At 38.9% G+C, this 22315-nt stretch overlaps 1 protein-coding gene across 5 annotated transcripts; it reads right to left on the bottom strand.

Moving 5' to 3' along the window:
- Nucleotides 1-562: 562 nt before the first annotated feature.
- Nucleotides 563-22046, bottom strand: kctd17 (potassium channel tetramerization domain containing 17). Of its 5 annotated transcripts, none has more exons than XM_041973949.1 (7): nucleotides 21610-22046; nucleotides 9750-9858; nucleotides 8261-8352; nucleotides 5910-6056; nucleotides 4798-4923; nucleotides 2326-2470; nucleotides 563-798 (listed from the first exon to the last, which is right to left on the bottom strand). In XM_041973949.1, exons 1-6 carry the CDS (start codon nucleotides 21976-21978, stop codon nucleotides 2366-2368), a joined length of 948 nt encoding a protein of 315 aa, XP_041829883.1. In that variant the 5' UTR covers nucleotides 21979-22046; the 3' UTR covers nucleotides 563-798; nucleotides 2326-2365. The 5 variants fall into 5 exon arrangements, with proteins under 5 accessions (XP_041829883.1, XP_041829885.1, XP_041829884.1 ...); XM_041973951.1 differs by having other exon boundaries at nucleotides 5958-6056; XM_041973950.1 differs by having other exon boundaries at nucleotides 5910-6053.
- Between the last annotated feature and the right edge of the window lie 269 nt (nucleotides 22047-22315).

Below are 22315 nucleotides of genomic sequence, written 5' to 3'. Positions count from 1 at the left end.
CAGTTTAATTACCCATTAATGAGAAAGAATAAATTCAACTTTTCCTTTTTTTAACAATTCGATCTGAGGGACAATAACATTTTGTTTTAACTGAGGAAAACCACTTGCCTGATAATTGAGCATGCAGCAATGCGGCGTTAAACCAGCAAGCACACAGGAAGCAGCACGAGTGCAGAGCTACAAGTACGGCTCCAAAAACCTCATGCAACTGACAACCGAAGGTGGACTGATATTTACATGAAGCTACATGTTAAGTAAGACGTTTGAGGAGCAACCACATCCGTCGTCGGGATGAGATGGTGGATAATTGAAAAATGTCACATTAGGAAATGTCAGGATCCAGATGCTGCACATCCCAGATGCAACATGATCCTTTCACACCATCTGTCAAATCAAAGTGACACAACAACAGCTTTGCTGGATAAAGAGACAAGGTCAGCTGTCTGAGGGTGGATTTCATATTCTGTCCGATCATGGTTCAGCACCGTAGTTCAGCCAACTGTGTTATTAATCTTTGGTTATGACTTACTAAGCTCAACGACCACCCTTGGCAATATACATGAAATGAGTTTCACTGAACAGTTATTTGGACAATATTGCTGCAACTGACTGTGATATTTACAATTTTTTTTTTTTTCTTCCTTGTGACTTGGTAATGCTAACTGGCATCTTGTTGACGAACTAGCAACAACGCACTGACACACTACACAAATGTACATCATGTATAGGATGTCACCAGTCTAGAAAATACATAAAGCCTTGCCATTTCTACATCCGGGTCCCATGGATCTGGAAAAGCTGTGGAAAGAAAGAAAAACCATGCATGAGAAGCTACAGCTCTGCTGCGACATCATCTAACCTGATTTCATACAATCTAAGCTCTAGTTTGGTTGTAATGACTGTGATGATTGTGATGAACATGGTGAGAGGATGAGAGTAAATAACTAAACTGACGTGCACAATAACGCCAACAAAAGACAAAGCCGTCTTGACCGTTACATATAGGTCTTGCTTTTTAACTGTGGCTCACGTGTGTGTGTGTGTATTTACATTGACACTGTAGGGTGTGCACAGACTGGGAGGGACATCTAACACTACTGCTGCGTCGAAAGGTCAGGGATATTCCATGTCACAGTATTGGTAATGAGTGCTCACAGTGCTGCAGCGCTCAATCAATATCTGTAAAGATCGGTCAATTCGCTGTTGGCTTTTCATTTTGAGACACCTGCTGTCAACAGGACTAATACTGTTGTATTGGTTTAACTAAAACTAAAACAAAGCCATACTAAGATGTTAGGTTACATTTATTTTTTCTGATTTAGAAGGTAATTGTGTAAAACATGTGGCCTGAGAATTTTGTTTCTGAATTTGGTATCATGCCTTGCAGAGCGTTGTAGAGCTGGGTACTTAAATTGGTAGTGTAACCAAATAGTGCAAAAGACCACTTAGATTTATGCAACAGGTTATCCGAAACTTTTATGTGCAATTTTTAGTTTTATATGTTAATAGAATGTTAAATAAGTCGTAGCTTTTATCCAGAACTTGGTTATTTCAGAGGAAAGACTTTTTCCTGCATCAACAACTGGCTTGAAAAAAAAAAAAAAATTAAAGAGAGAGAAACAACAAACATAACATTATCCAGGTTTTTATCTATAAAGCACTATAAAACAAAAGTGTGAAGCTTAATGAACGAGAGAACATGACCCTAGACGTATGTTAACGGGTGATATTTAAAGTCTATTTTAATTAAATGATTTAAAAAGCAGCCATTATTGTTATAGCAGAGACGTGGCTGTCCACTTGACTTAAAGGAGTATTTCCAAGCATCTCTTTATTGTTTTAGCTATTGATCTTGGTGCAGATTATTAGTAAATGCCTCAAATTTATTTTTAAATAGTTTACCAGGAAAATACTAATTCTAAAATACCATTAAAATACATCCAAAACTATTTTTTTTCTCCTCATTGAGCCGAGCTCTGCAGGATAGGTTAATAAATAACATGATAAACATTTAAACATCAGTTTTATTTTTATGGGGACTTCCAAATGTGAATTATTTACAGTCCTGAATTCAAACTGTTATTTACCTATAGCAGTATAAGGTCCAAGGCATCCAAGTGTTATTCAGTGGATGGTTGCCCCATTTTTTTCTTTAGCTGATGGTTTTCAGTAAGCTTTGCTTTCACTACCATGGTAGGGCAGCTTAAAGGTCATACTCAGTGCTGTGCCATGCAACACCCTGCACTTCAGCAGACATAAACACACATAAACACACTAAAATCTACCAGATCTACCCACTAACACATCTTTTACACAGTTCCTCACCCATTCCCGCCTTTCTTTGGAACAAAGAAACATGACTCCCTCATTCTCTAAGCCACTCATTTGGTGTGGTTTCTCTCCCTGCCTCCTCCTCCTCCTCCTCCTCCTCCTCCTCCTTCGCTGCTTCCTCCTCCTGCATCTCTGCCGACTTCATTCAGTATGAAGGAAGGAGAGGGAAACACAAAGGAAAGAAAAAAAAGCAAGACAAAAAACAACAAAAATGAACACGATGATGAGTGTCAGTGAGATGTTCAGAGGTAAAAACAGACAGATATATATCAATATATCCATGTGACAGAGAAACTGAGCACACAGAGCGAGATAGAGAAGATGGTCGATAACAGCAGGAAAGGGACGCAGAGCTGAGTGAATGATGGAGTGGATGTGTTTCTGAATGACATTTTGAGGCGAATGACATTTGGAGCTTCAGGTGGAGGGTGCAGGATCAAACACACACCTACTTCAATGAGAGGACATAACTCACTTCTCTCATTCAACAACAGAACATTTACACTCATGCAAAAAAAAGGAAACAGCTTAACCCCTTAACGCAGAGTGTTTTGAATTTGCATTGAACTATTTCCATTACGGAAACAGCAGCTTGTGCATTCCACCCTTATGTTGGGACATCTTCAATACGTACCTAGGAACTTTTTACAAGCAGGATTTTTTTAGTTGAACCAGTCAGAGTGGGAACTACATCGGTCTAAACGAAACGATCACTTCCGGCTTTAAAATGTGCAAAACAAGGTTGAAAACTTGTCATATAAAAGGTAAGTTGTGCTGAGACAAAATAAAATACTTACCAATTTATTGTGTTCTTATTTAGATTATATATTAAGTTAAAGTTTGTGCAAAAAATATTTTTTAAGCTATTTGAATATTTCGGTTTGTAGCAAATTAATGTCACTCATCCACGATGGCTACATCAGGTTAAATGTAAACTGTGGTGTATTTAGCAGCTTTTCAGTACTCATGTTTAGGAACTGTCATTCTAGTGCCTTTCTGCACTATATGTAAGGGATAATGCCCTCTGAGGTGGCCATTATCATAAATTAATGGATGACGCGGAGGAGTGAACCGCCCGATGTTTATGATAATGGCCACCTCGGAGGGCATTATCCCGCTTATACAATGGTCCATTAAGAAAGAAAAAAATATTAATTATTAATGCGCTAATGTTGTTTTTTTACCGGTAAAATCGTAAGTTTTTCACAAGAAGCGGCTGAGTGGACTATTTTGTTGTGACACGTTGCCAAGGTAACAGACTCTGACACAGAACCTGCAGCTAGGTGGGCTGTTATGTTACACAAACATTTCAGAGGGCGGGTGAAGCTCTTACAGCTTGTGTGAGTCCAGAGGATGATGCGACATGTTATTTCAAACAGTCAAAGTCCACAGGTAGTTTCCTACATCGTTAAATAAGTCTGCAGGCTGCTTTAACAGCGATGCCCCGTCACTGATGTGATCTGGCGTGTCTCCAGCGCCGACTCTTAACCGACTCTGACACAGAACCTGCAGATCGATCGGCCGCAGCTGTTATATTAGACCAGATCAGTGGAGAGATGACTGCTTAACGTTATGTGACGTGACACAAAGTGTCATTTCAGAGGGCGAGTGCAGCTCTTACAGCTTGTGTGTGTCCAGAGGATGATGCGACATTCTGTTTCAAACAGTCAAAGTCCACAGATAGTTTCCTACATGTTCAATAAGCCTGCAGGCTGCTCTAATCTGGTGTCTGCTGCCCGGCATCTGAGTTTCTGTTGCCACAAGCGCAATAATTTACAGCAATAAGTCTATTTGACTGGTACTTCTTTCATAGGTGTCCATTATCACTTTTTAATGGACACCTTTCAGCCAATCAGAATCAAGTATTCACCCAGACCACGGTATAAAAATATATAAACTATATAAATATAAATGCAATGTCAGCCCTTTATTTTTACACAGACAAAAATTAACACATCAATGTTTTATGGGGAGTTAACTGGTTTACTTCACACCAGTTGACAGCGATGACAGTTGTCTCAGTGTCAGCGGGGACAGCAATGAAGAATATATATACCTAAACCCAGTAAAAACAACAGCAGTAATAATGTATCTCATCAGGCCGTTTTATATTAGGTTGCAATAGTTTACAATTTATATACTTTTCTACATTTTATATGTATTTATATGTTATATTATTTACCATGAAGTATACTAACTATAAAAGCTGGTGTGGTAGTCAGGAGACTGAAAATAGTTTTGTGGCATCAATATAACCATTTTCACCCCAAGACAGGAAAACTTTTTCATTACATTTGACCAAAATGCCTGTTTTTACCCAATTTTCTATCTATTTTATGTGCCATGTTCAAATGAACAATCTCAGCTTAATTTAACATCTGCAAATACCTGCGTATAAATTTAGGCGTTAAGGGGTTAATACAAGATTAAGTGTACTAAAATGCATGTGCATGGGAGTTCTTTCACCTTGGTTTTGTGGCTCTGTTCTGTACCCAGGCCAGATCCAGGCGTGTGAAGCTCCTTGGACACAACACACAGGAATTCAGCCTGGTCTTCTGTCCCGTAGCTGTACGAAGAGCCGATGTTCACCATCTACACCAAATTAAAAAAAAAAAAAGAAGGGGGGGGCAGACCCAGAAAGACGCACAAAGGACAGAGGGACAGAGAGAGTGGGTGTCAGGATGGATTAGACATCACAGCAGAAAAAAAGAGAGTTGCTGACAGAAGCGGAGGTCCCATACGAAAGCAGGGGGAAGATGTTTGTGCTCATGCAAGGTTAAGTGGGGGAGGGGCAAAGAGCAGATAGCTTTCTATTATACACATAAGAAGTTGGCTCAGTGAAGCACGTATTACTCATGGAAGTCAGTTTTTGCCAGTAAATTTAGGGACAATCGTAGCTGTCCACCATGCAGTGCAGCAAGGCGCAAAAGCAGTGACGTGAGGGGAGGGAGGGGAGGTCTGAATGTGATTTGTAGGCTACAATTTGGATTAGCTGGGAAATTTAACTTGTTAATACATTACAGACTTGTTATTTAATAGCCACACTTCCTACATTGATATATTTTACAGATTTAATAGATAAGCCCAGGGTGTTACAGGAACACTGCAGCTGGCCTACAACGACAACAGTTTCAACAATATTCACTCTGGCCTTGTGCAGCAGCTATGTTCTTAATCATCTGTAATGTAAAAAAGAGTGAAAAAAGCTTGTAAATTGTCAAAATTCTTTTTGGAAATGTCTTTATTTTACTTTGTTTACTTTATAGAATTTTAAGATATCCAATCTGTCACACATGAGCCAATGAAAGTTAACTGATAGTTACTGTTTCAGCTACCAACAGTTATAATTGTTGGTTGTGTTGCTCACAAGCTGAACTTCACAGGAACTTCCTTTCAATGAAGCGCACATGCACTCGCAAAGTGCTATTTAAATTGCAATCTAGACTGTGGGGTGTGATCTGTTGTTTGATCTTGAGTTGATTTTTGGGAGTGCACAGAGCAGGGCTCAGGTCAGGGCCAGGGGGGGTCAGACCAAGGGTCAAAATTGAAGGGTCAGCAGCAGCGTGAGTCCAACCCACAGTCCAGAGCAGTCCGGTGCGGGGCTTTCTGCAGGCGCGCACGCTGACCTGCTCAAACTTCCAGCCGTCCGACATGGTGGAGACCATCTGAGTTAGTTCCTCCTCCTGGCACTGCAACACTCGATAGACGTGCTTGGGGGGCACCTGCTGAGGAAGAAAGAGAAAAGAGTTGAGGAAACAGAGGTAGAGGATGGAGAGAAAGGTACAGATTCACAACTTTAAAGTGGACATGACTAAAATAACATTCTCTGTGCTCGGGCAGTAATTTGAGAATTTCAACACAATCCTTTCAAATTGTTTAAGGCCTCCTGGGACTGAAAATAGGTTTTCTGTGGGGTGTTCATATTTTCAGCTTTCTTAGATGTAAGATTGAGAGCTCAGACCAGATTGATGTGGCTTCCCCTTTTTTTTTTGTACATGCTGCCTTCACTGTACTTCAGAAGTGTAAAGTGGGAATTTGTAACTCAATATCTTGTTACTTTTTTAAAACATTTTATTAGATGCATGAAGTGGGGAGAAAAACACACAGTTGCCTCCAGATTTGCATTTTGCTCTACTACTAATAGCTAATCCTCTTCCGCAATTATATGATTAACTTATGAAAGGAATTAGCTAATCATGCTCTACATGTATTTTGCCCAATGCATTGCATCATGTCAGGCAAATAACAGGTTTTACAACAATGCTTGTTAAGCTACAGGAAGGATGTAAAAGAAGTTTTTTTAAATGCTAGTTTGTTTTATGCTTTCCCAGCATGCTGCTCAGCTGTCAGCTTCACACACCAGCATCCACTGTGACAGGCCACCTGCCACAGACAACATAAATGGCAGTGCTCTGCCAGCAGTTAGCAAAAAATTTGCTAGTGTAAGTCCAACCTGGGCTAACTCAAGATGTGATTCATGAAGACACTCTGCCTCAAAAATACCTCAGTAGTAACTGTCTGTGGCTGAACTGCTAACCAGGGAAATTACTGTATTAGATAAATAATCCAGCTTGTGATTCTCTGGCAGTTAGCAAAGTTAGCATGTTAGTTAAAATGTATCTTTTGTAATTTGTCCAATACACATATTTTGCAGCATTAGGGTGTTTTGAGGTATGTGTGAATTGTACGATGATCTAGGTGAAAACGATCTAGCCAAGCGATCCAAACCTTTTGAATAACATGTTCCCATCTTCATTAGAAGTGGCAGTGCTTACTCTCAGCTGTGATGTGTTTTCCACTGACCATATATCGATCAGCACTTTTACCTCCTCATTCCACATCTGACCACAAGTCATTTCCAAAGACTATTGTTCTACACGTGAGTATGATTTGGTTGCATTTTTTCACAATGCCCTTTACCAGCTAAATACCATACTAAACCAAATGCAGGACGCAGAAATTGAAGTCTGTATTTGGTCTGCTTAAAGTGGACCGAGTCCTCTTTTTTGATCAGCATTAGAGTCCATTCACTTTCATTCTTGTGGAATACAAATTGACCGGACCAAAACAAATTTTTTTTCTTGTTCTTGCAACCTTGAGAACAAGAACTAAGTTCTTGCTTCTTGCAGAGTATGTAAAAAGCTTTAGACTAGATTACTGTATGCTCTCGAGTTCAAATTTTCACTAGCTTGGTAGCAAACATAAATTATGTTATACTCTATATAGCTGTTAGATTTAAGAAAAATAAAGTAAACAGTAAATCCAAATAAATAAATTAATAAACTATAGGTTCTTCCCTAGAAAAATGCTTGTACATTGTAATTATTTGATACTGCATAAAATAAATGTATAAGTTGCGTAAGATGTTCTTATTAACTAAAAGGTGAAAATTCCTAAAATATCACCTCAGACAAAACCTAGCTGAAGCCGAGAATGGGCAGTTATCAAAGTGAAAAGAAATAATGTGAACATGGGCTTCAAAGCCAGCGCTTCTATTTTCATATTTTTTGCACCTTATTTATCCCCAGGCAAACGCTAGCTGTTAGTCTCTTACAACAGAAAGAAACACAGAGAAAGTGGGTGTAGGAGAGAGTGCGAAGAGAAAAAAAAGAAAAAAAAAGGGGGAGGCTGATGTACAGGCAAGAGTATTATTACTAAGAAAGGCAAAATAATGTTTGTGTGTGGCTGTACAGACTGTTTTGGATCCAGACAGCACTTCAGTGTTTGGTAATGATATGCTAAATAAACTGGAACATGGCTCAAGAATGCCAGTACAATTGCTACTATAATATATTGCTGTATATATATAGGAATCTTTTCTTTTTTAAATCCAGGGAATAAAGAGACCAGTGTCTGACTGTTGGACCGCACAGGAAAGTAAAACTCCAAACTCCCATCATTAAAACACTTGGAAGGGCTCTGAGATTACCTGCGTGGCTTTTGAGTCCCTTTCAATGATCCTCTCCTTTATGAGTTTGATCAGCGGTGTGATGTTGTAAAATTCTGCCTCTTCAAGGACACCTTGAAACCAGAAAAAACACACATCTGAGTTGCGGTTTGACTCTGTGCTGCAGTGTTCAGCCTTTTCTCTATATGTCACATGACCCCACATGTCCCCTCAAGAATAGGGTCATGTAAACTAAATATTGTTTAAACATTAATTTTTTTTTTTAATAGAAATAGAAATGGAAACAATGGTGCACATTTTCCTTTAAAAATATTCAGTCTTGACTCTATTTGTATTTTGACAACTTGTCTAATTTAAGCAATTTGAACTATTTTCACATTTCTGTTAGTTGCTTAACACATCAATCCAGTAGCCACTTCACTTATAACTAATATGTTTATCATTAATAATCTTTTTAAGTATTAATCTGTGGCTGTTAGTTCCTGTTTCTTTTTTTGTAGCTTGTTTCTATTTTTACAAGCAGTTTGTGTAACAACTTTATTTTTTGGTTTTGTGAAATTTCGGGGGCACTCACACCTCAAGTCTTACTGCTTAATTATGATTTTTTTTTTTTTTGGGGCTAAAATCAGGTTTTTTAATGGGGCTGTTTGTGTCATAATCTTAATATGACCCCCATCAGACTCCAGTGTGAACTCCCTGAAGTGACCCACGTGCACAGAAGAATACAACACACCATGTTTACAGAGGTATGGATGCTACATGTTAGTGTGTGTATCAACTTTGAATTTGTTGTGCAATTATAGCCAATAAAACTATGTTAGCCAGCCAGCAGCAGCTTTGCACGTTTCATGTTTAGTCTGGTCATGGAGCAGAGGTTTCCTGCTGGTTTTCCTGGTTGCATGCAGCTGTAAGGAACTAAAAGATAGGGGAGGGGTCTGCAGAAGCACTGCTCAATGAGAAAAAGTAAATATGTTTCACGTCTGTTTCCAAAAGTCTCCAATAACGCCAGAAAAAGCCGCTAGATTTGTCGCTAGTTGCCTCTTTGAAATAGAGTTACTAGGTGGGTCTGAAAACTCGCTAAATATATCAGCAAAGTAGGTAAATTGGCAAGAATGACTTAGCCAAGCTCTGAGGTGTCCATCTATTTAACTGGTGTGTGTATATATATATATTAGTAATTCTCCCAAAGATGGCGTTTATTTGAGAGTTGTAAAATGTGTGTCTGATGATCACAATAACCTTGAACAGATGTGTCACACTACTTTGTACTTCACAGTAAAGATGAAGTGAGTTGGAGCTAGTTTATGGTTTTATGATATTTTCCTGCAGTCCACCTTTTCCACAGTTGTAATGTTTCCAGCCATTTGAACTGGAAGATAGTATGGTTCATCCCTATATACATCAAACTATGGTTTGCATCCTTGCAGCATTATGAGCAGTTTTGAATACATCCAACAAAACAAACCCCTCTGCTCTGAACCCATCAAAGAACAGTCAAAACATATGAGACCTTCCTCAGCGAGCTCCTTGTTGTAGACCAGCTTGCCGTGCCGTAAGTAGTTAAGAATGGGGCCAAAGTAGGTGGGGTCTCTGTCAATTACATAGGCTCCAGTCTCATCCTGTTACAAAGAAGCAAAGAAGAGACAGAAAAGAAACAGTCTGTTATCATATTATCACATGGATGGGATGTTATTATTATTATAGGGACATGGTTGGCATTCAGTGCAATGTTACTATATTATAAACAGTTTGTATTATAACTGGGGTGGGACTTTAATACGTTAATTGCGATGATTCCTGGTACACATCAGCACTCAATTAATGTTGCAAACTTTGCGTTATGCGCTATATTTAGCAAGTTTTCAGAACTATCTAGTAACTCTTTAAAAAAAAAAAAAAAAACTAGCAACAAATCTAGCAACTTTTCTGGTGTTACTGGAGAAATGCAGTTTTCCAGACTTCACTTGTCTGGAAAAATCCATTTAAAATAAAAGAAATGTTGCTTTTTGGTGCAACTATTGTCATGCGATTAAAATGCAATTAATCAAGATTAATTAATTATAAAGTCTCCAATTAATTTTTTTTTTTTTGAGTCCCACCCCTAAATATAACATGCTGCTCAGCATATCATGCAAATGATCTCCTCTATATTGTACAACGCTCAACCTGTAAACTCACTGGCCAGGGCATAATATCTTGGCTGGCTAATTCCATTTTAAATATATAGTAATGTACAATGTTAGATCCTTTAGAGCAGATACTGTCTGTGTGATGTTTCATTATTTGTAAAAGGAAAAAAGGAATGTTTGAGGTTTAGAAAAACCAAAACAAATACCTTTATTAAATGATGTACAATATATAACATATAGTACAATACGTGCGTGTGCAGGTAGCAGAACTACTGACAGTCAAATCTAAAAGCGACTTTTCCCAGTGTTGATTATAAAATGTCCTGGTTTTTGCTTTTTCTTTTAGAGTTACCTGCAAAAAAAACCTTTTACATTAGGACAAAGTAAATGCAGCTGAGAGTATTGACTTTTGTGTTCACACGTGCATCGACAGCCTGCTTCTCTTTTACCTCCAGGCTACTCCTGCCAAGCCTGCCTGGCTGTTATGTCATGACTACAGCTCTTCCAGCATATACACGCATATCCTCCCACTGTTCTTCCTCTGTGATAACGGCTCGAAGCTCAGCCCCCCCATCTTTGAGCTGACATCATGACAGAGCTTCTACAGAGAAGATTCATACAGACACATACAGTAAATGCCTTTGAAGATACTGGTAAATGAAATGAAGTGTTCACATTTCGTATTATTATCGACACTGATGCCTTGGCATAATGTAAGTAAACTGATGGCGTGCACGTCAAAATTTTGGGACTCCAAATTTAGACCAAATAGCAAGATGTTCAACTTGATAAAGAAAATCTGCTCTATTCATGTGACAATTTTTTAACTGCTCACTGAAGCAGCAAGATAAAAGCTTGGCCTCCAGCAGCTTCTTGTATGGGTGCATATTATGTAGTAGTTTTTAACAGCAGGTAGTGAACATGTACTATCATAACTGTAATTTCCCTAACGTTCCATTATTTGATTATTACATAACCTAGTAGATGAAATCCACACAGAGGCAATCCTTTGTTGTTAAAAGGAACATTGCTGCCAATGTTTCATATAGTCCTGGTCAACTGGGGTGCACGTGTTTGTAGGGGTAAATTCCTCACAGAGTACTTATTAGTGATGCACATGTAGTTAAATTAAAACTGAAATCTTAATGTAAAAGTAGGGATGCAATGAATGTTGAGCTAGTGACTGGAAATGAAGAATTTTTAGTCTGTGGGGTTATTTTAGGATAGAAGAAAAATCTGAAATTTTACCACCCAAGGGAATGCATCATACACAGAGCGACCCAGTTGCATACATTCACAACGTAATATCTCATCAGAGTGGAAGTTTATGACAGGGATCAGTATATATTTTCTTTTAGGAAACACAGTTTTACCTACTATAAGATGCCATATGGAGACCTGACAGAGACCACTTACAGAAAAAAAGAGACACAACTGATTGATTTTACCAGTCTGCAAAACAGCTGCCAGCTCACTGTCAGCCCTGCTGCATGGATTGACGTCAGTGGTCCAAGCAAGAAATAATAAGCTAGCCTAATTATCAGAGGAGGTCATGCTTTGCTGAAATTGTGGTGCAACACAGTTTGTACGATGCATTGCAATGTCATCCCTCATGTTGTTATAGCTTACAGGCTTGTTCCCTGCAACACACTGGATGAAATGCCACTACTGAGAGTAGTCCACATGGATTTTCAGGTTGTTTATCCACACTCCACTTTGTTTATTAGGAACTGAAATTGAACCAACTCTGCCCTTGATTTGATAGTTCCTGGTTTTATTGTACAATGGTTCAGGTGAACACAAAGCTAATGAGCTGGCTTAGAGCCCGTTTAGATTACAGCCCTCAATATGTTCGTTAGGAGAGCCCTAAAAGCAAAAGCACTTGTTTTTTTGAATGGTGAGAAAATAGGGCAGACTTGTCTGCCTTCTGGGTGTTACTGAAAAATCTTAAGCCTTAATCTTCCTTTTTTCTCATAGAACTGTAGGAAGTGGCACCTGCTGATCCTAATTCGAACTTAGGTGCTGGAGGACTCACGAGATTGCTAAAATTATACAGGCTGATCTTGAGCAGAAAGGCATCATGAATATAAAGAGAAAGCTAATCTTTTTCACGCATCTCTTTCTCCATATTTCACATTGTTCATATCAGAAAAACACAAAAAACATGAACATCTATCTTTGTTAATTAACCTAACCCATCAGTGTAATAAAATGTAGTCCTGAAATAGACATGCAGAAGAACCAGAATGTTCTGCAGCAGGCTGAAATATGCAAATGATACATGACGTGCTGTCTGCCCAGTTTTCATGGAGAACATTACTTTAGCTGTGACACTCATCACTTTATTCCCAGAACATCTTCTGATGAGCTTTTTCTCATGTGAGACGTGAAATAAATAGAAAGAGTAGGGGCTGAGACTAACACAAATGTGCAGATTCAGACTGTACAGCAGTTTTTAGGGTAGCAATGCAGCCAGGTGAGGGATATATTAGGAGGAGAAAAAGGCATACGAGGCAAATGGAAGATGGCAAAAGACAAGAATCACAAGCGTACGAGTTCAACATAACAAATGACCTCCTACAAGAAATATAAAGTGGAACTACGCTAAACAAGTGACAAAGAAAGACAGCGATTCTGCTGAACAGAAAAAAGATGACAGGTGTTTCAATGCTTGTGTGTCCTAAAGACAAAGAGGACAGAAAGAAGACGGTAGGATGGGATACAAAAGGATAAGAATCACTGAGTGCAAACACATTGTATATGAAGGTTTGTCCAGGAAATCACTGTTATAAGATTGTGAAAGGGATGTGACTGCAGCACAGAGCATACTAAGAGGTAAATGCACACACACACACACACTCCTAAGTGAGCAGAACTGCAGAGGAACGAATACAGATGCCTCATCAACGTGACTAGACTTGACAGTGTGGACAATGACAACAACATGGGGAGAAGCTTTTTGAAGGTGTCAGAGGCACCATTTCTCACACAAACCCAATTTATAGTTATTCACTCTGACAGACCCATTTACAGCTACAGTATATTATTCTTTATGATGGGATACATTATGTATCTTCAGTATCTTATGTACTTCTTGCTAAATTCATATTTTCTGCATGAGAGATATCCCAATAAATAAATAAATAAAAATCTCAATATCCCATGTAGGTTAGTCATAATATATCTGGTACTGGCAATAACTGTGATATCAAAAATCCTGGCTGACACTCCAACATAATGGAGGGGTTAATATTTCCCACAAAATATCTTATCATACTTCATCTCTGCACTGAGGTTTCGCAAAAATATGGGTATGTCATTATATTCTGCTGCCTTTGGGGGCAGTAATCAGAAATATGTGGAACAATCTAAGCTGTGGATGCTCTTAGTTATGACGGCAGTGCTTTAGCTTTAATCTGCTGAAACAGAGTTAAAGTGGACAAAATCTGACAGGTGGAGTTAAATGATGAAGACTGTCCAATGCAGCAGCTGTCTGAGTGTTTTACCTGTGCTTCTTTATTCTTCTTCTTTTCCGGCACTTTGTCTTCTTCACTATTGAGTATGTTTTGGTCAGCCGTGTGAGCCAAACTTTTGGAGGACTTTTCATCACTACTTGAGAAACATCCATACAGGGAATGAGATCGACACCTTTGCAAATAAAAGACCTTAACACTGCTTGCCAGAACTGATGCAGCTCCAAAACATTTGCCCTTATATTCTTCTCTACACTGTTGTGAATTATAGTAAACAACAAATGACATTTCTTCTCACTCATGTTTTAGGTTTGTGTAAAAATTAAGGCTGTCAAAAAAAAAAAAAGAAAAGGAAACTAGTGGTTCGTGGTTCACACTGGCACTATTTTTCTTGAAAGTGCTAGCTAAAGTAAGCAAAATTTATCAGGTTTATGTCAGTCAGATCCATGTCACTGTCACGGACGCAAGGGGGTGTCTTCACTAAATCGCTGGTGCTGTGCAGATGTTGGAGACATAGGTCTGATCATTTAGGGGCCATTAATGCATTGAGAGAAAATATAAACAGGTTCTAAGATATAAATCAAGGGAACTTTCCTCTCTGATAAAGTAGCTGACAGGTGGTAGAAAAGATCTGTAATTTAGATATGCAGGTGGGGGTCTAGAAAAGTTTAGATGGGGGCCAGACAGGGGCACTGACGGTTGGTACAAATGAGATATACTTTTTAAAGATCTTGATTTTATGTAATATTGAACTAATTATTACAACTAAAATGATCATCTAATGTAAAAAAGTAAAGTAAAACTCAAGTAAGCATTGGTTTGCTCTTTCTGTTGATACAATACAGTAACAAGCCTGTGTTTATCACGACTATGAAAGCGACAGAAAGCATGTAAATATACGTTTAAGAAAGATTCAAAGTTTAAACAGACTGGGGATAAAGCTTCATTTATTCTTTGTCACTGAAATCTGCCCTCAGTGTTTACATTTATGGATGCACCATTGTACTTAAGATTGTCATAACAGAAATGCAAGTCAAAGAGTTAATGGTTTGCAAGTCATTTGTTCAGGGAAAAAGGATGTGACTCAACAGTCATGTCCATGCAGATGTAAGTACATCTAATTTGCAACAACCAAACAAAGCCCCTTTGAGTTCTCAGAGCACTTACTAACACACCTGTCTACCTGCAATCCTATACTTGAATGGGCATTTGTCAGCACAGGGACTGACTAACACTGGAAGGAAGCTAGTTAGCACATTACTTTTTTCTGTTGTCTTGTTAAAGTTTGTTTCTAATTTGACCAATCATAGTATTTACAACCCAACTTATGTGTATTTCTGTGGAAATATTTTCTCTAGAGGCAGAGAAATGAGGCCAGCAGGACTTTCTAATTTGTTTGACATGCAAACTTAATTATCTCAGGCATGACTTATACTTCTTAAAAAACAGCAACAAAAAAGTGCAAAATTTTGAGGTGAGCCTTTATACTACTGAAATGAATGATTTCACAATTTAGCCACAAGATTAGTAAAGCATGTTGAAATAGGTATAATCCCCATTTCATCATTCATGGGATCTAGGGAGGAGTATCGATCTGTGTTTCCCCTACATTGACTCACCTGTGGTGATTTGCCACAGCTATATTGTTAATGCTTCAAAATACAGAGAATTTAATATTTTCACACAGGTGTCAAAATTTCTTAATTGAACCTGCAGGTGGTAGGCTACTCTGCTGTCCGACATCTGCTCTGCATGTAAACGCAGCATGCAGAGTGCGGCAACAGGGTTAGAGGTCAGGCCTAATTAAACTTTATTCATTAAGTCTACAGGCAAGGTAAACTTCAAGAGCATCCGACAAGCTTATTACGTGTGGAGTCTGGAGAGAGGAAAGGTAGCTGCTGATAAGTTGCTTTAGATTTTACAAGTTGAACAGACATTCCAATAAAGATACTAATGATGAACAGCAAATGTGATGCTATGTAATGTTAAATAATTGGCCCTTATGCTACTGTAGGATAATGAAGTTGGCACTGGTTAAATTAAACTATGTAGGCTATCATCTGCGCACCGTAACGTATTAAACCCTGGTTGCTATCTCAGATGAGCCTGTTAAAATACTTTTTTTTTTAAAAAGCGACCAAGGAAGAGAGCTTTAGTTAGGTAAAAGCAGCAATGCCACAAGGTTTATGCAGGATTCCTGAACGTAAAATAATTTAATACTAGAGTTTTGATAACCTACTCACAGACTTGAACACATATGAAATTAATGCAATTTGTACATGACTTATTTAATTAAGTAATGTTTGACAGGCAGGAGTAGCCCAAGGGTGAGGTGCAGAACAGCGTGACACAGGTGAGGTAGAGGAAGCAGGAGAGTCATGGAGGAGCAGGGGAGGCCAATGGCGTGGGAGACCACTAAATAAAATAAAATGTCAACAGCCAGAATGCAAATTGTGTCATTAACACATTAACTTAATAGATGTTCATAATGGTGAATCACAACTTGTTGTTGTTTATGGTACAACTTATGGTAAAAAAAACAACTTCAGTCCCCCCCCCATCTACAACAGATGATGTTTAACTAAATTTTCTGTCAGCAGACCACTCCAACATCACTTGAATCAACACTTTACTTCCACTTTCTTTAACGGCATGTTAGTCTAGAAGCCGGCATTGTCTCCTTGTTTTTATCTGTCTCTGCATGTCTATTTAATATCACAGCAAAGTCATTAAGTAAGAAAGAGAAAAAGAATCAAAGGCAACTTTTTTCCTGGCATTAACCAAAAACCTTCAGCCCTGAATTAAACTTAAACACCCAGCAGGCTCTTGTATGACACATAAAGTAAGTTATCTATCTTGCTAGTAACAAATATTACAAGTTTAAACAGTACTTGAAAAAAAATGTTGCCTCTTCTGCTCCAAGATTACTGCTCAGCCAGTGCCTCACATTAGATGTCTGAGCACAGATACACAGATACAGCAATAATACAAGTCTAGGCATGTGATGAAATTCATACTTTTATGGTGGGTTGTCTTACAGAGACTTCCGGTAAAAGTAAATTAATAAGAATAAACAAACAAAAAAATATAAAGTAATAATTAATATCGCACATCACAGCAACAGATAATTTAAAACTCCTATGTACCACCACTGTAGTATTCAAGTCGGATCAAACAACTGATCACCACAAATCTGTGATAATACAATTATGTGGTTGCAATCAGTCATCAGTCAGTCTGTGGCATCTGTTCATGCAGGCCAGTACAAAAGGTTGATCTCTAGCCACATAATGTAATTGGTTTGGGATAGCATAGGGTTAGCGTAGGTCATACAAATGTAAATAAGCCTTGGCTTAGGTTAAGTGGGGGGGAGTGGGAGCTGAAATAACTGTAATCTTATTAAAACAGTTGCACACTGACAATCTGTGTCTATGTATGGACTGTGTAGGAAGTGAACAGTCAAGAACCCCTGCATACAGACACATCAGCGCATTAAATGGGAGCTCCAACACAGATAAAGAAGGTGAAAACACACAGCTTTGACTTGTGACGTTTGTCTGACTCAGCTTCCTATTTCTGTGTGTACTAAACAACCCGAGCAGAGGCTGGTTTAAGCCTTTTGTTTTCTGGTTAGCACTGTATGCTAACACAAAGATTCCACTGAGACGCTGCTTCAGTGTGCACTTCATACTCTTCCAGATCTAATTTTGGAAGAAGATTTTCAGGGACTCAAGTTTACTATTTTCCTTACAGCATAGGAATATTGCAAAAAGGTCAACAAGTATTTTTCCTCAGGGAATCAGACAGTCAGCCACAGAAGTCATGACACATCTGTCAAATACCTATAACAGAGAAAAGTGACATTTTCTTGCATGAAATCTAACTTATCATTTTCAGTGGAGTTGCTTTTCAGTTTGAGTGAAATGGCTCATCTCTGAGGGAAACCCTGTGTAGCTAATTCCTGTAGAGGTGTGATGTTTGCAGTCAGCTGATAACATGAAATGACCCATTTAGCTAGAAGTGTGTGCTGGCAGTGTGCACACTTCAGTTGCTAATATTAACTTTCATGAACAAGCTGAGAGGAAAAAGCTGCACTGTTGGTACATGTTTCCTCCAAGAATACAGATCAATGCAGATTAATACAAATGCACCTGTGCTGATTGTGTTTTTATATATAAAGTACCAAATTCCTGAAGGAAACTTGTATCTTTCTGGTTAACTGTCCACCTAATCACTCATAACTACTATGATCAGTGATAGCACTGATAAAAAAAAATGTAATACAACAGAATAAAATAGAGGTACAGTTGTGAGCCTTCTCAATAACATTTTACTTTAGGGATGTAGGAGTTCAGATCCTAATCTTCCAGAGGTAGTTTCCTTCAATGCTTGAGTCTCAGGGTATAAACACAGGAATGTTTTTTTGCACCAGTAATGCCATACCATTAACAGCTTACAGAATCAATGTCCAAATTCATCATAACAATCAGAAACCTGCCTTTTCTTGGCGGGTCTATCTACAGTACACTGGTGGTTTTCCACCAAAACAACTGCAGTTCTGGTTTGGAACCAGAGCCTAAATTAGAACCAGTTCTCGCTGCTTTGACTCCAAAAGCTCCAGCATCGAAAAACTCATGCTACCCTGGAACCACCTCTATGCTGTGCCAGAACAAAGAACTGCTTACATGGGGGCTGTGGGTGGGGACCAACCAGGCCAGCTTAACGTAAGGACCACCATGTATAAAAATCCAGAGCTAGCATAAAGTTTAATCAGCTTAATCCAAGAAGAGAAGAACAGAAACTGAGCCGCAACATAGATATGAAGTCGAAGCAGAGAAAGAACGTTTTTCATTTATTTTTTTAAATGAACTTTCATTTAACCAGATAAGAAACCCATTGAGATCATAATCTCTTTTACAAGTGTGACCTGCCCAAAAAGCCCACAGCACACGTCAGTACAAAAACCATGAAGTAAAAACCATGCTTATCAAATTTTAAATTTCATTTAAAATTCGATACACAGACATACTCAATCAGAAGAAATTAACCCAATGCTCTCACATTGTTTATTGTGTAAAAGGCAGTTAAAAAGTATCAAACACAACAAGACCAGACAGCTCCAGGTCATTTTGTAGCTTGTTCCAGTCTGATGGAGCAGAAAACTTAAAGCTCTTTTTCTCAGCTCAGTCTGCACACGAGGGACAGTTCGTAAAAGTCACAAGAGCGCAGGGCATTTCAACTTCCAACCCTTTGTAAATAGGATCAAAATATGAAGGGGCCAGACCAATAATAGTTTTATACACCAAGATAAGCCAGTGTGTTTCTCTTTGAATATTTAAAGATGGACAACAAACTTTGTCATACAGATTGCAGTGATGATGAGTTCAAAAGTTACAGTTATAAATGAGTCCTTTCTCTCATTTTCCTGCTATTTAATGTTTTATATCGACAGTCGTGACTGTGAACGCTGCCTAATGCATCATATAGAGCTGCATGTGCCAACACTGTTTCCAGTTTCATTTTTAAACAGAGTATGTACCTAACCAACATTGTGAGGTGCTTTTTTAGAGTCAGGTACTGTTTATATATCCTGCTTTAAACAGCATGTATAAATCACGTTTGTATATCATCAGGAAACACTGGTCAACTTTGCAGATAACGTTCACAAACACCAGGTTATTAGCAAGTAGTGATAATTAGGCATTAACTTATGGGGAAAATAAGTCAAATACTCTAATTTGTTGTTATTCCTGTGAAGATAAACTGCCTATGTTTGACTCTTCCTCCAACATATGCTGAAAGAGATGTTTAAAGTGCTGTACTAACATGGCTCTGTTGTGGCTCCCTAGAACTAAAGTGGTTTTTAACTGGAACCAACTGAGAATTCCAGTCCTGAATCAGTGCAGGAAAAACTTGGGTAGAAAAAGGTTACCTGCTTCAGTGTCTAAGAGCTGAACACTGATTCAGACCATCAGCAGCAATCTTGCTCTTCATTTAAAACTCAGAGAAGATTTGAAGATGACAGTGGTCTTTTGGAGCCAAAGAAAAGTTCAATGTAGTCTATTTTTATATCAACTAGGATCAAGAATGTGTGATGAAGAGCACAAACATAAAGGGCAATAATGGAAAAAAAGGAACCAGTAAGGCAGAACTTTGTGGAGAATTTCAATGGGTGTGTTTGGAGACTTGTACTGGCATTTGCATGTTTGATGACATTTGGCTTTGGCAATTTAATCCATGATATTTAAGAAGAAATGCTCCTAAAATGCAGCAAAAGTTGAGAATAAATTCAGCATCTCAAGCAAAATATTTGCTGCACTCAAATCAATGCAGAAGAAAACTATGTGGATAAAAATGTATGATTCTAGCTATTCAACATAAGGATCACGACTCAAATCGCTGCTGTCAGGCAATTTCTTACATAATTGTGACAGGCTAACTAGTCAAATATGTAATTAAATAGCTAAATGTATGATTATGCCTCTAAACCCATAGTATCCTGCTGCTGTATATTTAAGACACTCATTGGTTTTCTTTTTGGTCAGGGGTCTTCACCAAAAGGTTGACAATCACCTCATTTCCTGTCAGCTTTCTGCTAAGTGACCTAAGATGCAAAATGCCTGATAAAAGCAAAACAAACCGTAACAAGATAATGATTTTCCTTACAACCGCTGGAAGATCTTGCATTATGGAGAAGTAAGGTTTTCCATCGGACAGCAGCACAATGTCAGTTTTACCATCAGCCACAGGCTGTGTGGAATAACCTATCCCCTTTTTCTTTGTCACACGCACGCATATCAAAGGGTGAAGCATAATAGAAATCTGCATCATTTATGAGTCTCCCCAGGCCTTACAGTGTGTTCAGTCTACATGTGACTGGCAGACGCATAATACAGCTCCCTCTCTTTTCGCATAAGATGCCAGCTGTACAGCTACCTACTGTGCAGCTCCCTGCAGAAGAGGTGGCACGTGTTCATCCATCTGAGCCAAGCTACTTTCACACCACAAACTGATGCACACACATAGGCGGAAGAAAAGGGGGAGAGAGAAAGCACTTCATACTGCCCATGCAGAATATCAGCTGGTTATTGAGGCAAGTACGTGCCTACTTTGAAACTACATTTCCAGAGCATAGCAGCATTTCACAGGTTATACAAAACATAGTCGTCTTTTTCAGGCTTATGGGGAAAGCAAAATACATCTGACAGATCAGGAATAATTACATTTACTTTTAATAAAAAAAAGGGCATCGCTTTATGCCAAGATCTCCCCCACAAATGAATCATATTAATAAAAATGTAATGCTTTGTTAGATAAAAATTCATATTTCATACCAAAGCAGCATCTGTGACAATAAAGTACATGTTATTAGTCTAAAATGTATATAAAAGGCAAGAATGAACGGTCTGTCAGGTAATAACAGAGTTGTAAAGAGATCAAACACACATATATGCGTCTTGGTTAAACTGACAGCCACTTAATTCCAGTGCAGGAATGTGGTAAATTCTGGGTTTTCGTCAGAATTGTTGCATTATAAACAGCCAACATACGGTGACACTTTACATGAAAATACCAGGATTAAAAAATGTCAGCTAACGGGGATAGCGAAAAGATGCTACTGTAAAACTAAATCCTCAAAGGATCTTGAAATCATCAGATTAAATACGAAGTAAACGTGTGCTTTGTATTGTCACAAGCACGCGCAAAGCCCGTATCATTCATTATTCGCCTGTTGAGAAGTACCAGGATTTAAAATGTTCGGACCCACCGTGTCTGAATGCAGGTCCTGTTGCTGGCACAGCCGGTAAAGGAACGAAGTTTGCTCCTTAAGGAGGGTCTGCCGCGTCGTGAGGAACACCGTTCCGCCGACGTTCAACCGGACCCACTTCCCGTTGTTCCCACCATTAGGGTTGATGACCGAGCCGTTACCGATACTCTGCGACGCCGTCCCGCCAGGCTCGGTCGTCCCACTGGGTTCAGTCGTTGCTGCAGAGGTTGGACTCTCTCCCGCCTCGCTGTCTTTGTTGTTATTGTTGTTGTTGTTATTGTTATTGCTGTTGTGGTGCTGGCAGCCGTGGTGCGTTGACGGCGCGGCAAAGTCCGCCGGTTCCCGCTGGTCATCTGCGGTTGTTGCCATTTGGAAAAAGCCGCGACACGAAGTAAAGGCGAACGGGCACGTCCGTCCCTGACTTCTGGCTCGGCTCGTTCTCCCCGTTAACAGTAGAGCACGCTCCGCCCCCAAACTGCGCGAGTTCAAACGTCAGCTGCGTCAGGTTCAGGGAAATTAGGTAAGTTACATCCGCTAAGTACTGTCAAAAGAACAGCTGCGTCTGACGCTTGATTCCCGCTTTTCTGGATATTAATCGTGGAGAAAATTTTTAAATGTTGACTTTTAATCAGAACTACAACAACCTCTTTATAGGGACCCAGGAATGTTAAAGAGTTCTTATTATCCTCGGTTTTTTCTAATTTTC

The sequence above is a fragment of the Melanotaenia boesemani genome, chromosome 21 (assembly GCF_017639745.1).
Source record: "Melanotaenia boesemani isolate fMelBoe1 chromosome 21, fMelBoe1.pri, whole genome shotgun sequence".
Classification (NCBI taxonomy): Eukaryota; Metazoa; Chordata; class Actinopteri; order Atheriniformes; family Melanotaeniidae; genus Melanotaenia; species Melanotaenia boesemani.
Note: the sequence above shows the minus strand (reverse complement) of the source record. Positions and strands in the feature narration are given on the sequence as shown.